The sequence below is a fragment of the Oncorhynchus clarkii genome, chromosome 15 (genome assembly GCF_045791955.1).
Source record: "Oncorhynchus clarkii lewisi isolate Uvic-CL-2024 chromosome 15, UVic_Ocla_1.0, whole genome shotgun sequence".
Taxonomy (NCBI): Eukaryota; Metazoa; Chordata; class Actinopteri; order Salmoniformes; family Salmonidae; genus Oncorhynchus; species Oncorhynchus clarkii.
In genome coordinates this window covers 16,616,595-16,637,008 of record NC_092161.1, presented here as the reverse complement: position 1 = coordinate 16,637,008, position 20,414 = coordinate 16,616,595, and the positions used below count along the sequence as shown (strand labels likewise).

Sequence of the window (20,414 nt, the reverse complement as noted above, 5' to 3'; positions counted from 1 at the left end):
GGGGGGGAGTGGCGTGTGTGGGGGGGGAGTGGCGTGTGTGGGAGTGGGGGGGGGGAGTGGCGTGTGTGGGAGTGGGGGGGGAGTGGCGTGTGTCGGAGCGGGGGGGGGGGGGGGGGGAGTGGCGTGTGTCGGAGCGGGGGGGGGGGGGGGGAGTGGCGGCGTGTGTCGGAGCGGGGGGGGGAGTGGCGTGTGTCGGAGAGGGAGAGGCGTGTGTCGGGGAGGCGTGTGTCAGAGTGGGGGGGGAGTGGCGTGTGTCGGGGAGGGAGAGGCGTGTGTCGGAGAGGGAGAGGCGTGTGTCGGAGTGGGAGAGGCGTGTGTCGGAGTGGGGGGGGGGGGGGGGGGGGGAGTGGCGTGTGTCGGAGTGGGGGGGGGAGGGGGAGAGGCGTGTGTGGGAGTGGGGGAGTGGCGTGTGTGGGAGTGGGGGGGGGAGTGGCGTGTGTGGGAGTGGGGGGGGAGTGGCGTGTGTGGGAGTGGGGGGGGAGTGGCGTGTGTGGGAGTGGGGGGGGAGTGGCGTGTGTGGGAGTGGGGGGGGGAGTGGCGTGTGTGGGAGTGGGGGGGGAGTGGCGTGTGTGGGAGTGGGGGGGGAGTGGCGTGTGTGGGAGTGGGGGGGGGAGTGGCGTGTGTGGGAGTGGGGGGGAGTGGCGTGTGTGGGAGTGGGGGGGGAGTGGCGTGTGTGGGAGTGGGGGGGGAGTGGCGTGTGTGGGAGTGGGGGGGGAGTGGCGTGTGTGGGAGTGGGGGGGGAGTGGCGTGTGTGGGAGTGGGGGGGGAGTGGCGTGTGTGGGAGTGGGGGGGGAGTGGCGTGTGTCGGAGTGGGGGGGGAGTGGCGTGTGTCGGAGTGGGGGGGGAGTGGCGTGTGTCGGAGTGGGGGGGGGGGGGGGAGTGGCGTGTGTCGGAGTGGGGGGGGAGTGGCGTGTGTCGGAGTGGGGGGGGGAGTGGCGTGTGTCGGAGTGGGGGGGGGGGGGGGGAGTGGCGTGTGTCGGAGTGGGGGGGGAGTGGCGTGTGTCGGAGTGGGGGGGGGAGTGGCGTGTGTCGGAGTGGCGTGTGTCGGAGTGGGGGGGAGTGGCGTGTGTCGGAGTGGGGGGGGAGTGGCGTGTGTCGGAGTGGGGGGGGGAGTGGCGTGTGTCGGAGTGGGGGGGGAGTGGCGTGTGTCGGAGTGGGGGGGGAGTGGCGTGTGTCGGAGCGGCGTGTGTCGGAGCGGCGTGTGTCGGAGTGGGGGGGGAGCGGCGTGTGTCGGAGCGGCGTGTGTCGGAGTGGGGGGGGGAGCGGCGTGTGTCGGAGTGTCATGAGTTGTGGGGGGGGGGGGGGGGGGGGGGGGCGTGTGTCGGAGTGGGGGGGGGGGAGCGGCGTGTGTCGGAGTGTCATGAGTTGTTGGGGATATTGATAGGGTGGATGGGGGATATTGATAGGGTGGATGGGGAATATTGATAGGGTGGATGGGGGCTATTGATAGGGTGGATGGGGGCTATTGATAGGGTGGATGGGGGCTATTGATAGGGTGGATGGGGGCTATTGATAGGGTGGATGGGGGCTATTGATAGGGTGGATTGGGGATATTGATAGGGTGGATATTGATAGGGTGGATTGGGGATATTGATAGGGTGGATTGGGGATATTGATAGGGTGGATACGTGTGACCTGTTTAAAATGAGGGTTCTAAGCACCACATTCACCAAATACGTCTTCGGTCTGGATCATTTCACTGAAAACAGTACATGATTCTAATTCCGAGCAGGTTTTAGATCAAGTGGCCCCTAAGTACTGATCTACAGTCAGTTTTACTCTTCAACTCCTAAATGGTTCAGGATAGGCTAGGTGTCGACTAAACAGATCCTAGATCTATGCTATGGGGCAACTCCCATGTCGCCTCATGGAGTATTGGGTAGAAAATGCCCCTAATCACTGAAATAGGGTCAGATATGTTGACATCCCCAAGTAGGTCTGGTAAGGTTGGACAGAGTAAACTGATGCTAAATCTGTGCTTAGGGCCATCTATCACCTCACGAATTTCCCCCACAGTATCTCCACATCGATCTGACTGGATAAAGGGCGACCAATGACGGCCAAACACATTCAGTCATCGGCCCCTCCAGCTGTCCGTCATCCTGAGAGAATTCCAAACCATTCAACAGAAGGTCTATTCAATGGGGTGGACCGTCCAATATGTTACACATAGAACAGTGATGTATAGAACAGACACAGTTACCTCATCTTGTGTGACTAGAAGTCTATGATATATACAATACATTTATATCTAAAACACTTTGAACGTGTCACCCTTCTGAATAGACCCTTGTTTCTGAATGCATCAGCTACTGCTCACCAATCTTACCCACCTTCTCCCAAATTCTACATTTTTCTTCCTGAAGAGTAAACTCCTTCACTACCCCTTGTGAATTTAAAAATCATTGGATTGGTATAAGTAGTTTCCATCGTCTTTCACGCCCAATCCCTTATTTTTAAAACCATGAGAGGGATTGAATAAGTAAGTGCGCACTTCAGGGGGAAAATCCCAGGTGACCACTGGGAGAGGTCAGAGGTTAAATTCCTGGTTGTCGCTGCTCGGTGTCTCGAGCACATTTTGTCTCACATGATAATTTTTTTTATTTTTTAAATGGTCAAATAAAAACAGATGTTATTAAAACCTCTTCTTACTGACCACTTTGTCCCGTTCCTTGCCCCCTCCGTCCCCACCCCAGCTGGAATTGGTCCACAGCATAATGTTTGTGTTGAGGGAGAAAGACCTTCCCTTCCATGTCCCATCATGCATCACTGCACAACAGCTGAACAAAATGAGGGGAACCAGCTAAAAAAAAATGTGTTTAAAAAAAATATATAAAGTATCACTTATTCTCAAATGAAGAGGTTGGCAGAGACCCCTCAGGGGAAGGAAGCAGGGGAGCAGATAATGAGAGAGAGGCAAAGAAAAGGAGGACATTCCACATTGAGGCAGAACTGGCACCATTCTCTAGTTTTGGCCCATTCCGTGGGCTTCATCCCAGCGCTGACGAGCCAGACCTAAATATTCCATCTCACGGAGTTCATCATTGGTGTCACAACATTTTCCACAATAGTGTCCATCATGAAGCAATTAAGGAGCCTGCTGCTTTTATGACCCTGCGCTATATAACAGGGAGAAGATACCACTTCCTAAGGATCATGTCTAGATAGGATACAGCTTTTGTCAAATTGATGGAAAAAGTTGATTTTTGGTGCATTTTAACTAACCCTGACCCTTTTCCTAAACTGCGGTGTAAGTTATCCTAAACCTGCTACAAAAAGTCAATTTTGCCAAAAAATGTATCCCTTCTAGACAAAACCCTACCTCAGTGCCAACAGAAACCACAGTTTAACGCAATAGCTCCCCTAACACATGACCTCAATGTTGCATGACCCTTGACCTCCACATCAAGGCATTGAATTGACCAATAGTCCCCAACCCAGCACTCTACCCAAAAACTCAGTGGTTTGTCCTTTTGAGTGGGAACCGACAAGCAAGGAGGTCCATTTCAGAAATGGGTTCCCTGACCACCCCCTTTGAAAGCGTCCAGTGGTCTGTCCCGTCTCTTAGTGCGTTGGTATGAAGGGGTGTGGTCTCCAGCAGGAAGACACGCAGTAAAAATAAAGCCTGATTTTATATTAGGTTCTCAGTGTGTGTGTGTGTGTGTCTGTTCACCACTCTCGGTAGGTGCAGCCTGTAGGCCACTCACATTCATTTAAAAAAGTCAAACATCTTAGTCCATCCTCCACAGAGGGAGAAAAAAAATATGTATAAAAAAATAAAAAATAAAAGCAGGAAAAAGTTAAATCCCACGTGGTGGTTTTATTTTTTAGTATCTGTTTTGTTCCCCAAGTCTAAAAAAAAATTAAGCGTTCGTAATCGTTACAGCTTCCGTTTTTGTCCATTACTTGTCATCGCAGCTGCGGGATTTTAGGAAAAATAAAAAAACAGCTTTAGAAAAGCCTTCCTGGTTGCCAAGACAGTGTATGTGACTGAGGTCCAGCAAGTCCCACCCCCTCTGCCTCTCTCGCCACGCTGAAGATGTCATCACTGGTCCTCCGCTGTAGTGCAATAATGTGCTGTACGGTTCAGGCAGCCCCACCCCGCTGCCTTTGGGGGGGGGGGGGGGGGGGCGCTACAGCGGTCCGACAGCGGCCTGCTGCAGCTCCTGAAAGGTATTGTCGAAGCAGCGCTTCAGGTCCGAGTAGGTCACCACCAGAACACTCTTCTCATCCCGAGACACTAAGCTGATCTTCTCAGGCACGCCCGCGTCCAGCTACACAGAGAGGAGGGGAGAGTACTGGTAGACTAGTAGCCAGCTGAGCAACAAGACATACTGGAATAGACAGGTGGCTCACATGGAGAGAGGGGGAGAAGAGAGGAGTAGATGGAGAAGGGCATGGCAGAGGGAAAATGAGGGGAAGGGCATGGCATGGCAGAGGGAAAATGAGGGGAAGGGCATGGCATGGCAGAGGGGAAATGAGGGGAAGGGCATGGCATGGCAGAGGGGAAGGGCATGGCAGAGGGGAAGGGCATGGCATGGCAGAGGGGAAGGGCATGGCATGGCCGAGGGGAAGGGCATGGCATGGCCGAGGGGAAGGGCATGGCATGGCAGAGGGGAAGGGCATGGCATGGCAGAGGGGAAGGGCATGGCATGGCAGAGGGGAAGGGCATGGCATGGCAGAGGGGAAGGGCATGGCATGGCAGAGGGGAAGGGCATGGCATGGCAGAGGGGAAATGAGGGGAAGGGCATGGCATGGCAGAGGGGAAATGAGGGGAAGGGCATGGCATGGCAGAGGGGAAATGAGGGGAAGGGCATGGCAGAGGGGAAATGAGGGGAAGGGCATGGCAGAGGGGAAATGAGGGGAAGGGCATGGCAGAGGGGAAATGATGGGAAGGGCATGGCAGAGGGGAAATGATGGGAAGGGCATGGCAGAGGGAAATGAGGGGAAGGGCATGGCAGAGGGAAATGAGGGGAAGGGCATGGCAGAGGGAAATGAGGGGAAGGGCATGAGAAAAAGAGAGAGAAAGATGCAGGGAGCGCTGGCATACTTTGTTGAGGCAGGAAACAATGTGGCTGAGGTCTATCCAGGGGGTTCCAGCCTCTGTCACCTGGTGGAACAGGTGGTCTCTGAACAGCTTCAGTAGGTACCGGTCCCCCGTCTCAGACCACGTATGGTCCTTCTGAAACCTGACACACATTAGCAGAAGTGTGATATGAAGGTGAGAAACAGTTGGTCAGATGTTCTAAATCCAGTCCTAACGGAGTGGTTCAGTACTTACTCTGGTCTCTCGTTGATGGTGCCCAGTTTGGCCAACAGACGGAAGAGACGACCATTCTGGACCTCCTACAACAGAGATAAAACTGTGTAAGTCATATATTAGGTAACAGCTGTCTTTGTGGGGGAGGGGATAATGTTGGGGTCTCGTGTCCGGACCTGGAAAGTGTTTGTACAGTCACAATCCCTCACAGATAACTTGAAACAGTCTAACCAGGTTGTGTCTTGAAGAAGTCGGAGGCTAGGTAGTGCTGGCCAACTTCATTCAGCCGGCTGGTGTGTGATCGTGGCAAAGTTGATTTGATATTGTATAACACATCTCTGGGGCTAGTAGTAAATGGGACAATATTATCATGTTACACATCTTTTAGTTGCTTCATTAAATGCTTTCAATATTCATATATGAATTTCTACCATTTAGTTGGCTTAAGTCATTGAAATTTGGAGCCATCGACATCTTTAAATATCGTCCCACGTACACAGATAATGTACGGATGGTCCCTAACCTAGCCATAGCGATATGGAATGTCAAACCAAATTGACCATGGGCATTACGATTGGCTCGTGTGCAGCCAGCTGTGGGCATAGATTCTACAAGTGTCTGGAATTGTATTGGGGGGGGATGTGACACCATTCTTCCACAAGAAATTCCATAATTTGGTGTTTTGTTGATGGAAAAACAGTCTCAGGAGCCACTCCAGAAACTCCCATAAGTGTTCATTTGGGTTGAGATCTGGTGACTGACACTCCTTTGACACCCCTCTTTCAAAGTCACTGAAATTTCTTCTAGCTAAAATAATGGGCTACTGGGCATGTTTATACATGACCCTAATTAACTCAGGAACCACACAGGAAGCACCTGCTTACAATATACTGTCTCCCTCATTTACTCAAGTGTTTCCATTATTTTGGCAGTTACCTGTACTATACATAGACAGTAATATGAACCATTGATGTTCAGAACAGTACTGATAACATGTACACACACACACACCTAACTGATGGACAGACAACAGTGTTGCATTTGAAATGGACTGAAAGGTGGCATTTTCTGTTTAATGCTGAAGACTGCAGAACAGCTCTCACACACACACTACTCGGTTTCCTGATATAAGCACCAAAACAAAACTCAAGAGTAGCGCTGCTGAGGGGGCAGTCCGCAGCCAGTGGTTTCACACCCCAGGTCTAAGGTCAGAACAGCAGACGCTGTAGAGGCCAGAGGGGCCTCTACAGAATATCCTGTATTTTCACCCCCCCCCTCAACACTTCTTCTCACGTGACTTCCTTCCATTTACCACCACTCCCACATAGCAGAGGTGGCATCACAAGTGTGTGTGTTAGTGTACCTTCGCCAGGTCCTCCTCGATGACATCATTCCTCATCTGTGATGCATCCAGCTGTGTGTAGAAGCGAGCTCCAATCATGGGCATGATGTCATTAACGCTGCGCAGCCTAGACTGCTCTGTCAACAGATACCTACAAACAGGTAGTGACTGAGTACTTGTGTCAGTGAAAACAGTGTGTTCACTTGTATATCTGAGTGTGTTGCGGGTGTTGCAGATGACGGTGAGAAATGGCTTAGGGGAGGACCCGGTGTCGTCCTTTTCAAGGATGGGTTCTGTCTCTGTGTGTGTATGTTGTGTCAGTGTGTCTTACAGGATGAGGTTCTTGAGGTCTGATGAGTAGTTGATAGACACCAACTCCATGGCCTTCTGCAGGTTCTCTCTCTGAATGCCAGCCAGAGAGTTACAGGCCAGGGCCAACACCACCTTGCCCAGGGATATCAGGTCCGCTTGCTGCAAGCGCACACACACACAGTTAACAGAACACACTACAGCCAGGGGCCAACTCAACCATTTCAAAAAGGAAATCAGGCCAGCAAGTCAAAACTCAGAGCAAACACGCGCACACACACACACACACACTAGCAGAGATTCAAAATATAAAAATATGGTTACAAGACAGCTGATAGATTGTGTCCACAATATTGCTTGAAGTAAATATTTGAATTATTAGATTTTTTTTCCCATGATGTAACACTAACAAAAACGAGACCATGGCTGTTTTACTAGTCAGATTTGCAGCCAATTGATCAACCGTGGCGCTATCCATGGTGCTGAAACTCTGCATGGTAGGGTTGGGCGGTTCCAGATGTTCAAATCGTCATACCATCCTCTCATTCTGGGATTTATGGTATTACCAGTTTAGAACCGGGGGAGGGAGGGACGGAGGGAGGGGGGGGGGGGGGGGGGGGGGGGGTATTGGGCATCTGTTACCAGAATGCTAACAAAATTAGCACAAGTAATAGAGAAATTCCATGGAATTCCACTAATAGAGAAATTCCATGACGGCTGCTAGCTAAACATGCTAACGTGCACAAATGAAAATAAACTAAATTGCAAAGACATGCAACCCAGCTCATATAGTTAGTTATACCTGACCAAAAGTATGTGGACATGCTTATTAAACATCTCATTCCAAAATCAAGGGCATTAATATAAAGTTGGTCTCCCCTTTGCTTCCATAACAGCCTCCACTCTTCTGGGAAGCGTTCCACTAGATGTTGGAACATTGCCAAGCGGGACTTGCTTCCATACAGCCACAAGAGCATCAGTGAGGTCAGGGACTGATGTTGGGCGATTAGGCCTGGCTTGCAGTCAGCGTTCCAATTCATCCCAAAAGTGTTTGATGGAGTTGAGGTCAGGGCTCTGTGCAGGCCGGTCAAGTTCTTCCACACCCATCTCGAGAAACCATTTCTGTACGGACCTCACTTTGTACATGGGGCATTGTCATGCTGAAACAGGAAAGGGCCTTCCCCAAACAGAATCGTTTAGAATGTCATTGTATGCTGTAGCGTTAAGATTTCCCGTCGCTGGAACTAAGGGGCCTAGCCCGAACAGTGAAAAACAGCCCCAGACCATTATTCATCCTCCACCAAACTTTACAGATGGCACTATGAATTGGGGCAGGCAGCGTTCTCCTGGCATTCGCCAAATCTCGATTTGTCTGTCGGGACTGCCAGATGAAGTGCGATTCATCACTCCAGAGAACACGTTTCCACTGCCCCAGAGTCCAATGGCGGCGAGCTTTACACCACTCCAGCCAACGCTTGGCACTGCGCATGGTGATCTTAGGCTTGTTGCACTATATATACACACAAATATGTGGACACCCCTTCAAATTAGTGTATTCGGCTATTTCAGCCCCACCCATTGTAGGGGCTACATTCTTTATATTATAAACATTAGAAATATGACGGCCATGCATCATTCTTTGTAAAAAAATAACTTCCTTTTTCATTGTACGCTCATTTCCATGATCACTGTTGACTTTCAATATAAAAACGCAAACTGTCAATACACACCTGGACTGCTCCCGTTTCCTCCCATTGTGCTGTTTACAAACAAACATGTGACTGGCTCAACTGTTGTGGGGAACTACGTTAAGCTTCCTAACGTGACTGGCTCAACTGTTGTGGGGAACTACGTTAAGCTTCCTAACGTGACTGGCTCAACTGTTGTGGGGAACTACGTTAAGCTTCCTAACGTGACTGGCTCAACTGTTGTGGGGAACTACGTTAAGCTTCCTAACGTGACTGGCTCAACTGTTGTGGGGAACTACGTTAAGCTTCCTAACGTGACTGGCTCAACTGTTGTGGGGAACTACGTTAAGCTTCCTAACGTGACTGGCTCAACTGTTGTTTGTGGGGAACTACGTTAAGCTTCCTAACGTGACTGGCTCAACTGTTGTGGGGAACTACGTTAAGCTTCCTAACGTGACTGGCTCAACTGTTGTGGGGAACTACGTTAAGCTTCCTAACGTGACTGGCTCAACTGTTGTGGGGAACTACGTTAAGCTTCCTAACGTGACTGGCTCAACTGTTGTGGGGAACTACGTTAAGCTTCCTAACGTGACTGGCTCAACTGTTGTGGGGAACTACGTTAAGCTTCCTAACGTGACTGGCTCAACTGTTGTGGGGAACTACGTTAAGCTTCCTAACGTGACTGGCTCAACTGTTGTGGGGAACTACGTTAAGCTTCCTAACGTGACTGGCTCAACTGTTGTTTGTGGGGAACTACGTTAAGCTTCCTAACGTGACTGGCTCAACTGTTGTGGGGAACTACATTAAGCTTCCTAATGTAAGATAATGTGACAGGTGAAATGAAGAATGGGATCTGCTTTATCTCCTAATGTATTGCACAAGTTGACTGCAGGTATTTACTTAAAGTAGCTACAAATTGATTTTGAATAACTAAAAAGAAATCATTTCAACAGTATTGAAAAACCGCCCCGTGGTCATTTCCAAATAATCCGGTATACCGCCCAAACCTAATCCATGGTGTGGAATATCTGTTACTAGATCTATTTGCTCATTTGTTTGTTTAGCAGAGAATCTGATGTTCTCTAACAAAGTGACCACAATAAGTTGATACGCAAAGTAAAAATAACCACAACAGTGTTCATTTCCCCTGCTAACCAGGTCCATGGAGGGAGAAAATTAGCAACAAGATATCTTGACATCTCAGTCAGAGGCTAAACATAATGCCATCTTCACTAGGCTGTAATAACAATATTTTACCAAAATCGGCCAACACGCTTCATAAACTAGGCTAAAAAAAAAAAAAAAAAGTGTGGTGACAGAACTCGAGTTGATTAAATTGCAACAGAAACCGTTAGATTCAGGATTCATGTGTACATTTCCCCATTTATAGTGGTATAATCAGATCAGATCTTATTTCCACTGGTAAATACCAGAATGACCAGGAGGGGTTTACAATTTTCTTGGGAAGAAAAATTGGTAGGTTTTCCAGAAAATATGAAGAAAAAACCCCAACAAAAAACACTTGAAGCTGAACTAGGCCATGTTGTGCCAGACTGACATGTGTAGGGGGGGGTTACTGTACCTGGTACTGTGGCATGAGGGTCACATGGTTGGTCTGACTGTTGTCAAACGTTAAGACATCAAACACCCCTACACAGTTCACCCGTAACCTGCAGGGAGAAAAAGGCATGTTGAGTTTGTGTCAAACGTTAGCGTGATGTCAGCGTGTGTGGTTTCTCCCCCTTCTGAGAAAAGGAAGCCAGGACTAGTATAGAACTTCTGCTTTCACTGTAGTTTACAGTAAATAACCCAGCAGATACTATCAGCACTACAACAAACATCAGGGGGCTTACAGACGCATTGGTTTCTGCACAGTTCTCTAGCAAGGAACGCAGGACTAAACCAGAGACAGCAACTGTGACTGGTTAGAGGTTGCATGAAAAACACTTTAGTTTCTCTGACCACACTGTCACATTCAACATCTGTGTTTACACCTGGTTTCAGAGAATATGGATCTTGCTGGGATCAATAACGTTGGTCAGCAATGTGTGTGTGTGTGCGCTCGATGCGTGTCTGTACCTGGTCTTGCCGGTGATGAGAATCTTGCTGGGGTCCATGACCCTACAGGCCAGACCAGCAGTGTGGATAGTTCTGAGGGCTGAGCTCAGCTGGACGATGTAGGCCCAGATCAGAGACTCGGGGAGCAGACCTGCGTGCTGCCGCGGTGGAGTGGGCTCGTGCTGTCCTACGGGGGAGAACAGCACACAGAAAGGAAACAGACGAAACATATTGAGCAGGCTGTCCATGGTTAAAATAAAATGTGTAGTTACACCTAAGAAAACCAAATGGTCCAAACCTCATGTCTCGACCATAATCCGTTCAACAGTTATTGGTGTTCTTACTCCTGTAGGGTGGCCAGTATTAGTGACTAAATCAAAGGAGGCCAGGGGGGGGATCTGGAAAATAGCTTTGCGTGTGAGTTAGCCTTAATTCTCACACAGCATCCAGCCTAAGTGACAAGCTCACCTTTCTTCTCCAACCCAGAGGACATAAAACAAGGAGGTAAGACATATAGATTGAGACATGGCATGTAGCTAGAGTTTTCATATTTGGAGTTTACGTTTTTCATATTAAAATGTGAAATTTGTGTTCTTTTTCAAAGATTTTCACAAAAAACAAGCGCATGTCAACAGAGCACTGAGTGTACCACAAGCTTTTTATTTGACATTTAATTCAGTTCGTGTTAATTTGGCTTTTTGCAAACTGCAAAAACAACTTTGCGGATGACGACAACATGTAAAATCCTCAAGTCGCTGCGAGAAAGCGCCACTGGTGCTTATTTTCAGATGGGTTCGGTTACGAAATCAGACTTTTTGGATATAAAATGTTGATGTTAGAGAAAGACCCCACTGAACGATACAGAACATTTGTCTTGGTAAAAATGTATTTTACAACATAAGGAAGTGAAATCATCAAAGCACATTTTCACCAACTCTGGGCAGAGTCGGTGGACACCCTACAGGCTTTCTAATAAAAAGGTTTAACAAAAAAAATGGTATCAACTTGACAGTAAATGTCAGATGCTTACTTCAAACACCCAGTTGTTGAACACTTGAGGTGTTGCTGTAGTGCGATAGAGTTGCAGAGCTATTAGTATGACCCTTATTGTTGCTGTGAGGCCACAGAGGGGTGTTGTAGTGTGACAGTAATACTGACAGTTAAACACTTGTTGCCGTGAGGTCAGTGAGGCCAGAGGTTCTGCTTCCTCTGGCTGTGTCCCTCCTATAGCAGGTAGTTGGGCCCGGCTGGTAGCTATAGCACCAGTCTCAGGATCACTTTCAGCCACAGCTTCCCCTGACTACAGCTTGAACACACCAGCAACACACCCTTACACAGACCAGCAACACACCCTTACACAGACCAGCAACTGTCAGTGCTGGAACACTCCTCCTCCCAACCTTCACACAGAAACCATCCACACTGGTTTCGGTTAGGAAAATGTGGCGCCAGACATTGACTGGTAGCATTTTAATTTAGCGGACATTTGAGAAAGTTTACCAGACCCATATGCATTGGGTGTGTAACCGGATTAGGGCGTCTACCCACGGTGCTCAGAATGACACAAATCACATTTAGAATATGGTCATTCATATTACCAGAACATGCCAGTGGAGAATGCAATGATGTGCGGTCCTTCTTATCCAATTCTGATGTCACTTTGAACATGTCAGAATAACTGCCCACATGTACATTTTCCTCAGCCAACAAGACAAGTAAAGAACAGCAAAATCACTAGCCCATGTCAATCTACTATAGTAGAAAAGTTTACCTATTCTATTGGCCAGCTTATCGAGAAAGAAATGGCCTATGTAATAGGATCCTTTGTAGCATGTACGAAAACATTCAGGTTTCAAACAACTAAGAGTATGATATGAAAATGCATACTGCCGTGTGACACGCTGATGAAGCCCGACTTTCATTGCCATTTGATGACGCATTCAAAACAACTCAGAAGTGGGTCGACACGGGGAGTGTGTTGGTGGGTGCGTCGGACTCAGTGGGTAAGGGTGGGGACTCACCCCACTTCCTCTTGGTGAAGTAGGAGTCGGCCGCGGGGTCGTTGAAGTGCCGGCTGAACATGGTCTCTGCCCCCGCATGGAAGTCATAGGAGAACACCAACGCTGAGAGAAACAGGAGGTTATCATGGGGGCTTCTTAAGGATCAAACAGACTCGTACAAAAAACGATATATACACAAAAAACATGGGGGGGGGCGGGACATAAAGAGCCACCCCACCCATACACATGACTCACAGTGATCTCCAAAGGCCTTGGTGGTGAAGACCTCCCTCAGGGTAACAGCGTTGGAGTGCTGGATCTTCTTCCACATGTCCACCAGCATCATACACTTGGTGTTCACCAGCCTGAAACCTGGACGCACACAAGACATTCAAAGAAGATGACAACTCAAGATGCCTTCTATTTTCAAAGACTGAAAGAAAATACATCCCATACCAAATATAAGATCATTTAAAATTGTGTGTGTGTTCATCTTGTGTCATACGAGCAACTCACCATGTATCCTCCTCAGGCAGTACGGTAGGTCGTCCTTGCTGTTGACAGCCTTGTAGCAGGAAGTGATATAGCTGAAGTTGCTGGTCTTCTGCAGGCGGTTGGGAGGGGGGACAGGCTCCAGGGGAAACAGGCTGTGGTAGCTATCCACCTCAGATGGAACACCTGGGACAGGGATACACGGCATGACAACACACCAGCACACAAACAGCGCCAAAATAACCTACATCAGTTAGCACGCATCTTAAGTTACAAGTGTTGACACTTGGACAACTTGAGAAGGTTCTATGAACCAACTATAGTGACTGTGTGTGTGTGAACTGTCAGGAATACTAAAGACAGACACGTTTCAGGATGCGAGTCTCACTTTCAGTCTGCAGTGAAACCCCAAATCGACAGAGGCCATACCATCAATACAACGCCAATAACAGCCCCACCCCCCACCTCGGTTGAGCCAATCAGGGAAGGGATGCTTTACCTGTGTTCTCTGACTGGTCAAGCTGAGCCATGGTAATCAGATGTCTGTTAATCAGCTCCTAGAGGGAACCACAGGAAATGACATCAGCGATCAACACTGACATCACAGCACAGAGGGAGATTGGAGGATTAGAACAGACAGAGACACTAATATGGAGACAGGGCGAAAAAGAGAACAGAAATGGAAACAGAGTGTGTGTTTCAGACAGAAAGAACCAGGCGGAGGAAGAGAGGGTGGGCGTACCTGTCGGAGCTCATCAGCCATGAAGAAGGACGGGGCGTTGGCTTTGGGCTGCATGTAGGCCACGTGGGGAGCAGTGGGGGGGTAGATGTGGTAGGTAGGAAACACCTGCACAGAAACACATTTAATGACTGCACTTCCTATTTATGGAGTAATTAAAACTAATAGGTCATGCTGTCAGTAAGGGCAGACTAAATGGAACGTACCATCCCGGCCATGGGAGCGGGGGTGTTATCCGTGTAGAAATAGGTGGTCCCCCCCACCGTCTCCTTCTGGATGATGTGAGCCCCCTGGTCAGACACACTGGTAGACACCATGTAGTTGGCTGGGTTGGGGTTATTGGGGTTGGGGGTGTGGCTACGCCGGCGAGGGGCAGGTGAGGTTTGGGGGGTGATTTTAGGGGAGTGGAGGGGGGTGGACCCCGCAGAGAGAGACATCCCTGTACGGGGGATACCAGAGAGGGTGTGTTAAACAGAGGTACAGAGTTCATTGGAGTACCTACGTACATTGTTATGACTAACTAGTGACAGACTAAGGTGGAATTCATCATGGCAGGGACTTGAATAATACATTGTTGTTTTCTATAGAGCATCTCCACTGTATGGAGTCAACTCACTTGGCTAGCCAGAAGAAGAATAATAAGAATAATAACCTTTACACTGCTAACTCACTCACCCTGAAAACCTGGCATATCCAGGATATAGTGCAAACGGAGAAAACCTAAAAGTGCTCTAAGTTAATTCTAAGTGTTGTTTTTTTTGTAGTGGATGGCTCACCAGGTGCGAGGGCGGTGGAGCTGCTGAGGCCGAGGTGGGGGAAGAGGGGCGATGGGAAGGCCGGACCACTGGACTGGACCATAGTGGCCATGCGGGGAACCCCCTTAGGGATGAACTCATTGGCTGTAGGGTTAGGACCCTGGAGAGAGGGAGAGGATGAGAGATGCATAACCCTAGGATTAGATTTCATTGTTCTTCTTGCCTTCATTAGATATTCTATTTTCCTTATATGCGGATTTGGCTTCATCATAGTTTACAAAAACAAACAGTGACCGGATGTTGTAATCTAGAGAAAACGCACACAAACGAACCACAAAGGATGGGTTTAGGTTTGACCATTTCCCCATTAGGAGCTCAAACACTCAATAGACATTTGAAGCTCAAACTTTTCCCCTTGGTTGACGACCACACCAGGAACCTGGTTAGTGGTGCTCACCTTTCTCCTTTGTGATATGCTCAGAGCACCAAAGTCACTGAAGAGTGAAGACATGGGGGAATTCCCTGGATCTGGAAGAGGACATAGAGGGAGAGGGAATGAAGACTGTGTTGTCCACGGAGAGTTTTCCATCGACCCACAACTCTGACCTGGTCCAGCTGCCAGGGTTCCATGGAATAGATCTGTCAGTGATGTCATGGGTGTTCCAATCAAAGAGTTAGAAGTTGCACCAATTATAATTCTACAGTTAGTTTCAAAGATCTGTTATACTCCAGTGGATCCCAACAGCAGTCCTTGAGAACCCCAAAACATACCTGCTTCAACTCATTGAGGGCCTGATAATTAGTTGACAAGTTGAATCAGGTGTGCTTGTACTGTTGGGGGTACTTGAGGACCGGAGTTGGGAACCACTGAGCTATTCCATGAGTTTCTTCTAGGTACTGGGTTCTTACCGTGAGCGCTGTGGCTGAAGTTCTTGGCACCGTCGTCAAGGAGACTGGGAGAACTGCTGCTGTTGGTGATTCTCTACACAACAAAACAGATGCTTACATTTTTTTTTAAGTATCTTAGTTACCTAGCTACCATATTCTAGCAAAGACCGCAGCCCTGATGTTCCCAAAAGGAACAAGTCTGAAGCAAAGATAATTCCCATTAGAAGCCACTGTATCTGCATCACTGGCTGATGGTCTTGGAATTCAGCATAGGTGTATGCACCTGGTCAAATTGTAGATACAATAATGCTGTATCCCATTAGTGATCTGCCAGGTTTGACTAGCAGAAGGGACTTTTCTCAGCAGGTTAGGAGAATTAAGGATAGCTAAATGCAAAAAGTGTCCCCGACGCCACTCAAAAATATGTACACTGAAAAATAAACAACTTCAAAGATTTGACTGAGTTTGAGTTCATGAGGAAATCAGTCATTTGGAATAGATTGTTTAGGGCCTAAATCTATGGATTTCACATGACTGGGAATACATATATGCACCTGCAGGGGCGTGGATCAGAAAACCAGTCAGTCTCTGGTGTGACCACCATTTGCCACATGCAGCGCGGCATCTTTGCATAGAGTTGATCAGGCTGTTGGATTGTGGCCTATGTAATGTTGTCCCACACCTCTTCAATGGCTGTACGAAGATGCAGGAACTGGAACATGCGTCGATCCAAAGCATCCCAACTATGCTCAACTGATGACATGTCTGGTGAGTATGCAGGCCATGGAAGAACTGGGACATTTTCAGCTTCCTGGAATTGTGTACAGAACCTTGCGACATAGGGCTATGCATTATGCTGAAACATGAGCTGGTGGCACAATGGGCTTCAGGATCTCGTAATGTTATCTCTGTGCATTCAAATTGCCATCAATAAAATGCAAGCGTGTTTGTTGTCCGTAGCTTATGCCTGCCCATACCATAACCCCACCACCACGGCACTCTGTTCACAACAGCAAACCACTCGCCCACACACACTGTCTGTAATCTTCCTGGTACCGTTAAAACTGGGATTCATTCGTGACACTTCTCCAGTGTGCCAGTGGCCATCAAAGGTGTGTATTTGCCCACTGAAGTCTGTTGCGAGTCAGGTCAAGACCCTGGTGAGGATGACAAGCACGAGTTTCCCTGAAAAAGGTTTTTGAAAATTTGTGCAGAAATTATTTGGTTGTGCAAACCTAGCTTTATCAGCTGTCCAAGGTGGCTTGTAGCAGACCATCCCGCAGCTGAAAAAGCCAGATGTGGAGGCCCTGGGCTAGTGTGGTTACACATGGTCTGCAGTTGTGAGGCCAAATTCTCTAAAATGACGTTCAAGGTGGCTTATTGTATAGAAATGAACATTCAATTCTCTGGCGGGCATTCCTGCAGTCAGCGTGCCAATTGCAAGCTTCCTCAAAACGTGAGACATCTGTGGCAGTGCAGTGTGACAAAACTGCACATTTTAGAGTGGCCTTTTCTTTTCCCCAGCACAAGGTGCACCTGTGTAATGATCATACTGTTTAATCGGCTTTTTGATATGTCACACCTGTCAGGTGGGTGGATTATCTTGGCAAAGGAGAAATGCTCACTAACAGGGACGTAATACAAAAATGTGCACAAAATTGAGCGAAATAAGCTTTTGCACATATGGAACATTTCTGGGATATTTTATTTCAGCTCATGAAAACAACACTGTTGCGTCTTTATTTTTGTTCAGCGTAGCTACAACCAGGCCTGCCCTGAGAACAGTCTTGGTTTCCACTAATGTGATTCTGCTAAAAACCTGCATAATTGCGTGATTGAAATAAACAAACAAACACCTAGCACTACCTAATTATCCGATTTTCTTTAGGTCAAATACTTGAGACTAGTGTTGGGGAGACATCTACTCCAAATAACACGATATCCGATATAATCGTTTTGTGCCGTTAATGACTAAATAATTCCAGCCTGTGCAATTTGTGCTAATTCACAATTGTATACTCATTCTCATTAAATAATCATTGTTTGGCAGGAAAAGAAATAAGGCTTAGTTATTTCATTTAGAACTAATTTTCAACATATTGATAAAGACTAGTTAAATAAAATCAGTTAGGCAAGTCAGTTAAAACCTCTTGAAGCTAGGGGGCACTATTTTTGTTTGGAAAAATAACTTTCCCAAAGTAAACGGCCTATTTCTCAGGACCAGATGCTAGAATATGCATATAATTGACAGATTAGGATAGAAAACACTCTAAAGTTTCCAAAACTGTAGAAATATTGTCTGTGAGTATAACAGAACTGATATTGCAGGCGAAAGCCTGAGAAAAATCCAATCAGGAAGAGACTCTTATTTTGAAACCCCTGTGTTCCTATGCATCCCTATTGCCCATTGAAAGGGATATCAACCAGATTCCTTTTTCTATGTCTTCCCTAAGGTGTCAACAGCCTTTAGACATAGTTTCAGGCTTTTATTTTGAAGAATGAGCGTGAACGAACACATTGCGTACGTGGACAGGTAGGGACTCTCAGAGTGATTTGTGCGCAAAAGAGAGAGGCGGCCATTGTTACTCCCGGTCCTAGTGAAAAGCCAAGGTTCCCTGATAATACAGATCACTGTCTTTACACCAGTACTGAACCAGAATTTCTGATAAACATACAAGAATAAGTTCACCTCTACCACATCAGCCAAGTAGCACTGTTATTCAGTATTTGACCATACTGCAGATCTAAAGATAGTACCTGAACACTTCAGTAGAATGACAAATCATATATACACATACATACAAATAAAACTAACAAGAATCTCAAAGTCACATTGAAACAAAAGTAGGCATCTGTCGAGTCAGTACTGTTTAGTTGGATTCTGAGGCTGGTCATACCTGCATGATAGAGTATTTAGACTCTGCCGGGCTCCCGAAGCCATTGACCCCAATGAAGCTGCTGCTGAAGTAGGAGTTGGTCAGATTGGCATCGCTCAGGGTCCCGCCCTCCATCCCAGGGACTGTAGAGGACAGAGACAATGGGTTCAGAATCAGCCACCTGCTTCTACTAAATAGGGTCTGGGTGGTCCTGGTAAATGTCATATTCTATGTTTGAAAAACATTATGGAGTCAGACAATATATGCCATACAGACTAACATATCACCCTTATAAAGATTGGCAGGGGTCTCGTTAATTGAATGGTTGTGTGATGCAAAATGCATGTAATGCACATAAGTGTCTGAACTAATGTTGTAATCATGAGGCCATAGCTTGTCTCCATTTACAGGACAATTACAGATGAGTAGCCAATCAGCACGCTTCTTGAGAAGATGTAAACACTTCAACTTTATCCAGTTTCCGTGTGCACAAATGATAATATCCACCTTGCAACTGAACACGTGGCATTGTGCAGAGTTAAATCAAATAAAATACAGCTGTGGTGGTTGAATTATTTTGCAAGTGATGATGCTAACTAGTTAGGAACTAAGTAAATTGACTTCACTACAGCAGATGTTTGGTTAGCATGTAAGCTAGCTAGTCAATGAAGACAAGCATCATAAAATGCATCGCTTCCAAAACGATTCAACATTAACTAGCTTTGTTAGTTAACGTTAGATGCACGCATTACTAACTATAGTAGTTACCTAATGCAAGAAGAGCGCAAACGTTAACTTTTTTCCGCCAGAATAACTTTTCTAACCATAGCCATCTAACGTTAGCTAGCTACATTAGCCAATGATTGTCTGAATTTTCCCACTGATCTCTTGTAGCTGTCAAATACAAAAACACTCAAATTGCTAACTAAATGCATTTACTGAAGGAGCTCAAATTCTGGACGAAAAGCTTAGCGCTCAGACACTTGAATTAGTTATGCTTGAAAAACATGTTTAACCCACGCTGTTTTGGGGGGGAAAAGAGGCCTCAAAGAATCCCCGGGCTCAGTGTTAACAAAGCCCCTCACACGCCCAAAAAGCAACAACCACCGATGAGGCTGTGCTAGGCCCTGTCGTATAGGACGGGTACAAACAGACGAAGTATACTCACTGGTTAACATCTGTCCCTCCAGAACCGTGCCTGCAGGCCCCAGAGAGTCGCCCTTTTTGGGGACGTTCGGTACCCCAACCGGGCAGGCCGGGGGTGCACTAAGCGGATACGTCACGGCTCCTCCAGACATGGATAAAGGGACAGGACTTGCTCCACTGTGAAGGGACATGCTTGCCATAGACGGCTCCTCATGCAAAAACTGACACTCGTCCCCATAAAAGCAAGTCTTATCCTTTGCGTAGTATCGGCAGAACTTCACCTTGACGCAGGGTATTCCGACACCCCCGAGTGGAGCAGCTGAAGCTGGGAGTCCACTGTTCATGACACCGCTGCTGCCGCCGGAAGATATTCAAACATAGAGAGACGTCGATTGCTAGGTAGCTTGCTCTCGAGTAAGGTTCGTAAATGTCAATGCAAAGCGATATGCAACAGCAAATATGTTTGGTCCAAGCTTAAAATGACATTACTCACATTATCCGACTAGAAGACAAATAATTAAGATAACTAAGGACATTGCGTTTGACAAATCCTGGTCGCTGTTGTGGCTATTCATGTAGCTAGCTAGCCCGTTGTTTAGCCTCGTTCACGCTGCTGTTGTTGTTTTCTGCTCTCTGGCTAGCTACTCCGCTTAAAAAAAGTGGCTTATTCATTTAGCCGAATCAGTTGCAAAACGTTTCTTAAAATGGAAGCAAACGAAACGGGGAGGGACCTACCTGAATGTGTCCAATAGAAACTCTAATTTTGCTCTGTTTGCATCTGTTTGGTTCTTAAACGGTTTCCGAAATGAATAGACCCTAGTTAGCATTGCATTATGGGAAGCTTGCAAGATTTTAACGTTA

At 47.4% G+C, this 20,414-nt stretch overlaps 1 protein-coding gene across 3 annotated transcripts; it reads right to left on the bottom strand.

Moving 5' to 3' along the window:
• Positions 1 to 1,486: 1,486 nt before the first annotated feature.
• LOC139366975 (PAN2-PAN3 deadenylation complex subunit pan3-like) lies at positions 1,487 to 20,211 on the bottom strand. Of its 3 annotated transcripts, none has more exons than XM_071104790.1 (18): positions 19,576 to 20,211; positions 18,429 to 18,550; positions 15,553 to 15,625; positions 15,101 to 15,282; positions 14,665 to 14,803; positions 14,095 to 14,327; positions 13,892 to 13,996; positions 13,649 to 13,706; positions 13,174 to 13,335; positions 12,913 to 13,029; positions 12,679 to 12,780; positions 10,679 to 10,844; positions 10,182 to 10,269; positions 6,934 to 7,073; positions 6,624 to 6,753; positions 5,282 to 5,346; positions 5,051 to 5,189; positions 1,487 to 4,274 (listed from the first exon to the last, which is right to left on the bottom strand). In XM_071104790.1, exons 1-18 carry the CDS (start codon positions 19,895 to 19,897, stop codon positions 4,134 to 4,136), a joined length of 2,484 nt encoding a protein of 827 aa, XP_070960891.1. In that variant the 5' UTR covers positions 19,898 to 20,211; the 3' UTR covers positions 1,487 to 4,133. The 3 variants fall into 3 exon arrangements, with proteins under 3 accessions (XP_070960891.1, XP_070960892.1, XP_070960893.1); XM_071104791.1 differs by having other exon boundaries at positions 15,101 to 15,171; XM_071104792.1 differs by lacking the exons at positions 1,487 to 4,274; positions 5,051 to 5,189; positions 5,282 to 5,346 and having other exon boundaries at positions 6,708 to 7,073.
• Between the last annotated feature and the right edge of the window lie 203 nt (positions 20,212 to 20,414).

Bases quoted from the DNA above. Each gene is read 5' to 3' on its own strand.
- LOC139366975 (XM_071104790.1), bottom strand. From the start codon at position 19,897: ATGAACAGTGGACTCCCAGCTTCAGCTGCTCCACTCGGGGGTGTCGGA. The intron at 12,781-12,912 runs GTGAGTCATGTG...TGTTTCTCTCAG, and splicing joins CAAGGCCTTTGGAGATCACT to CGTTGGTGTTCTCCTATGAC. The intron at 10,270-10,678 runs GTACAGACACGC...TTCTCCCTGCAG, and splicing joins CTCATCACCGGCAAGACCAG to GTTACGGGTGAACTGTGTAG.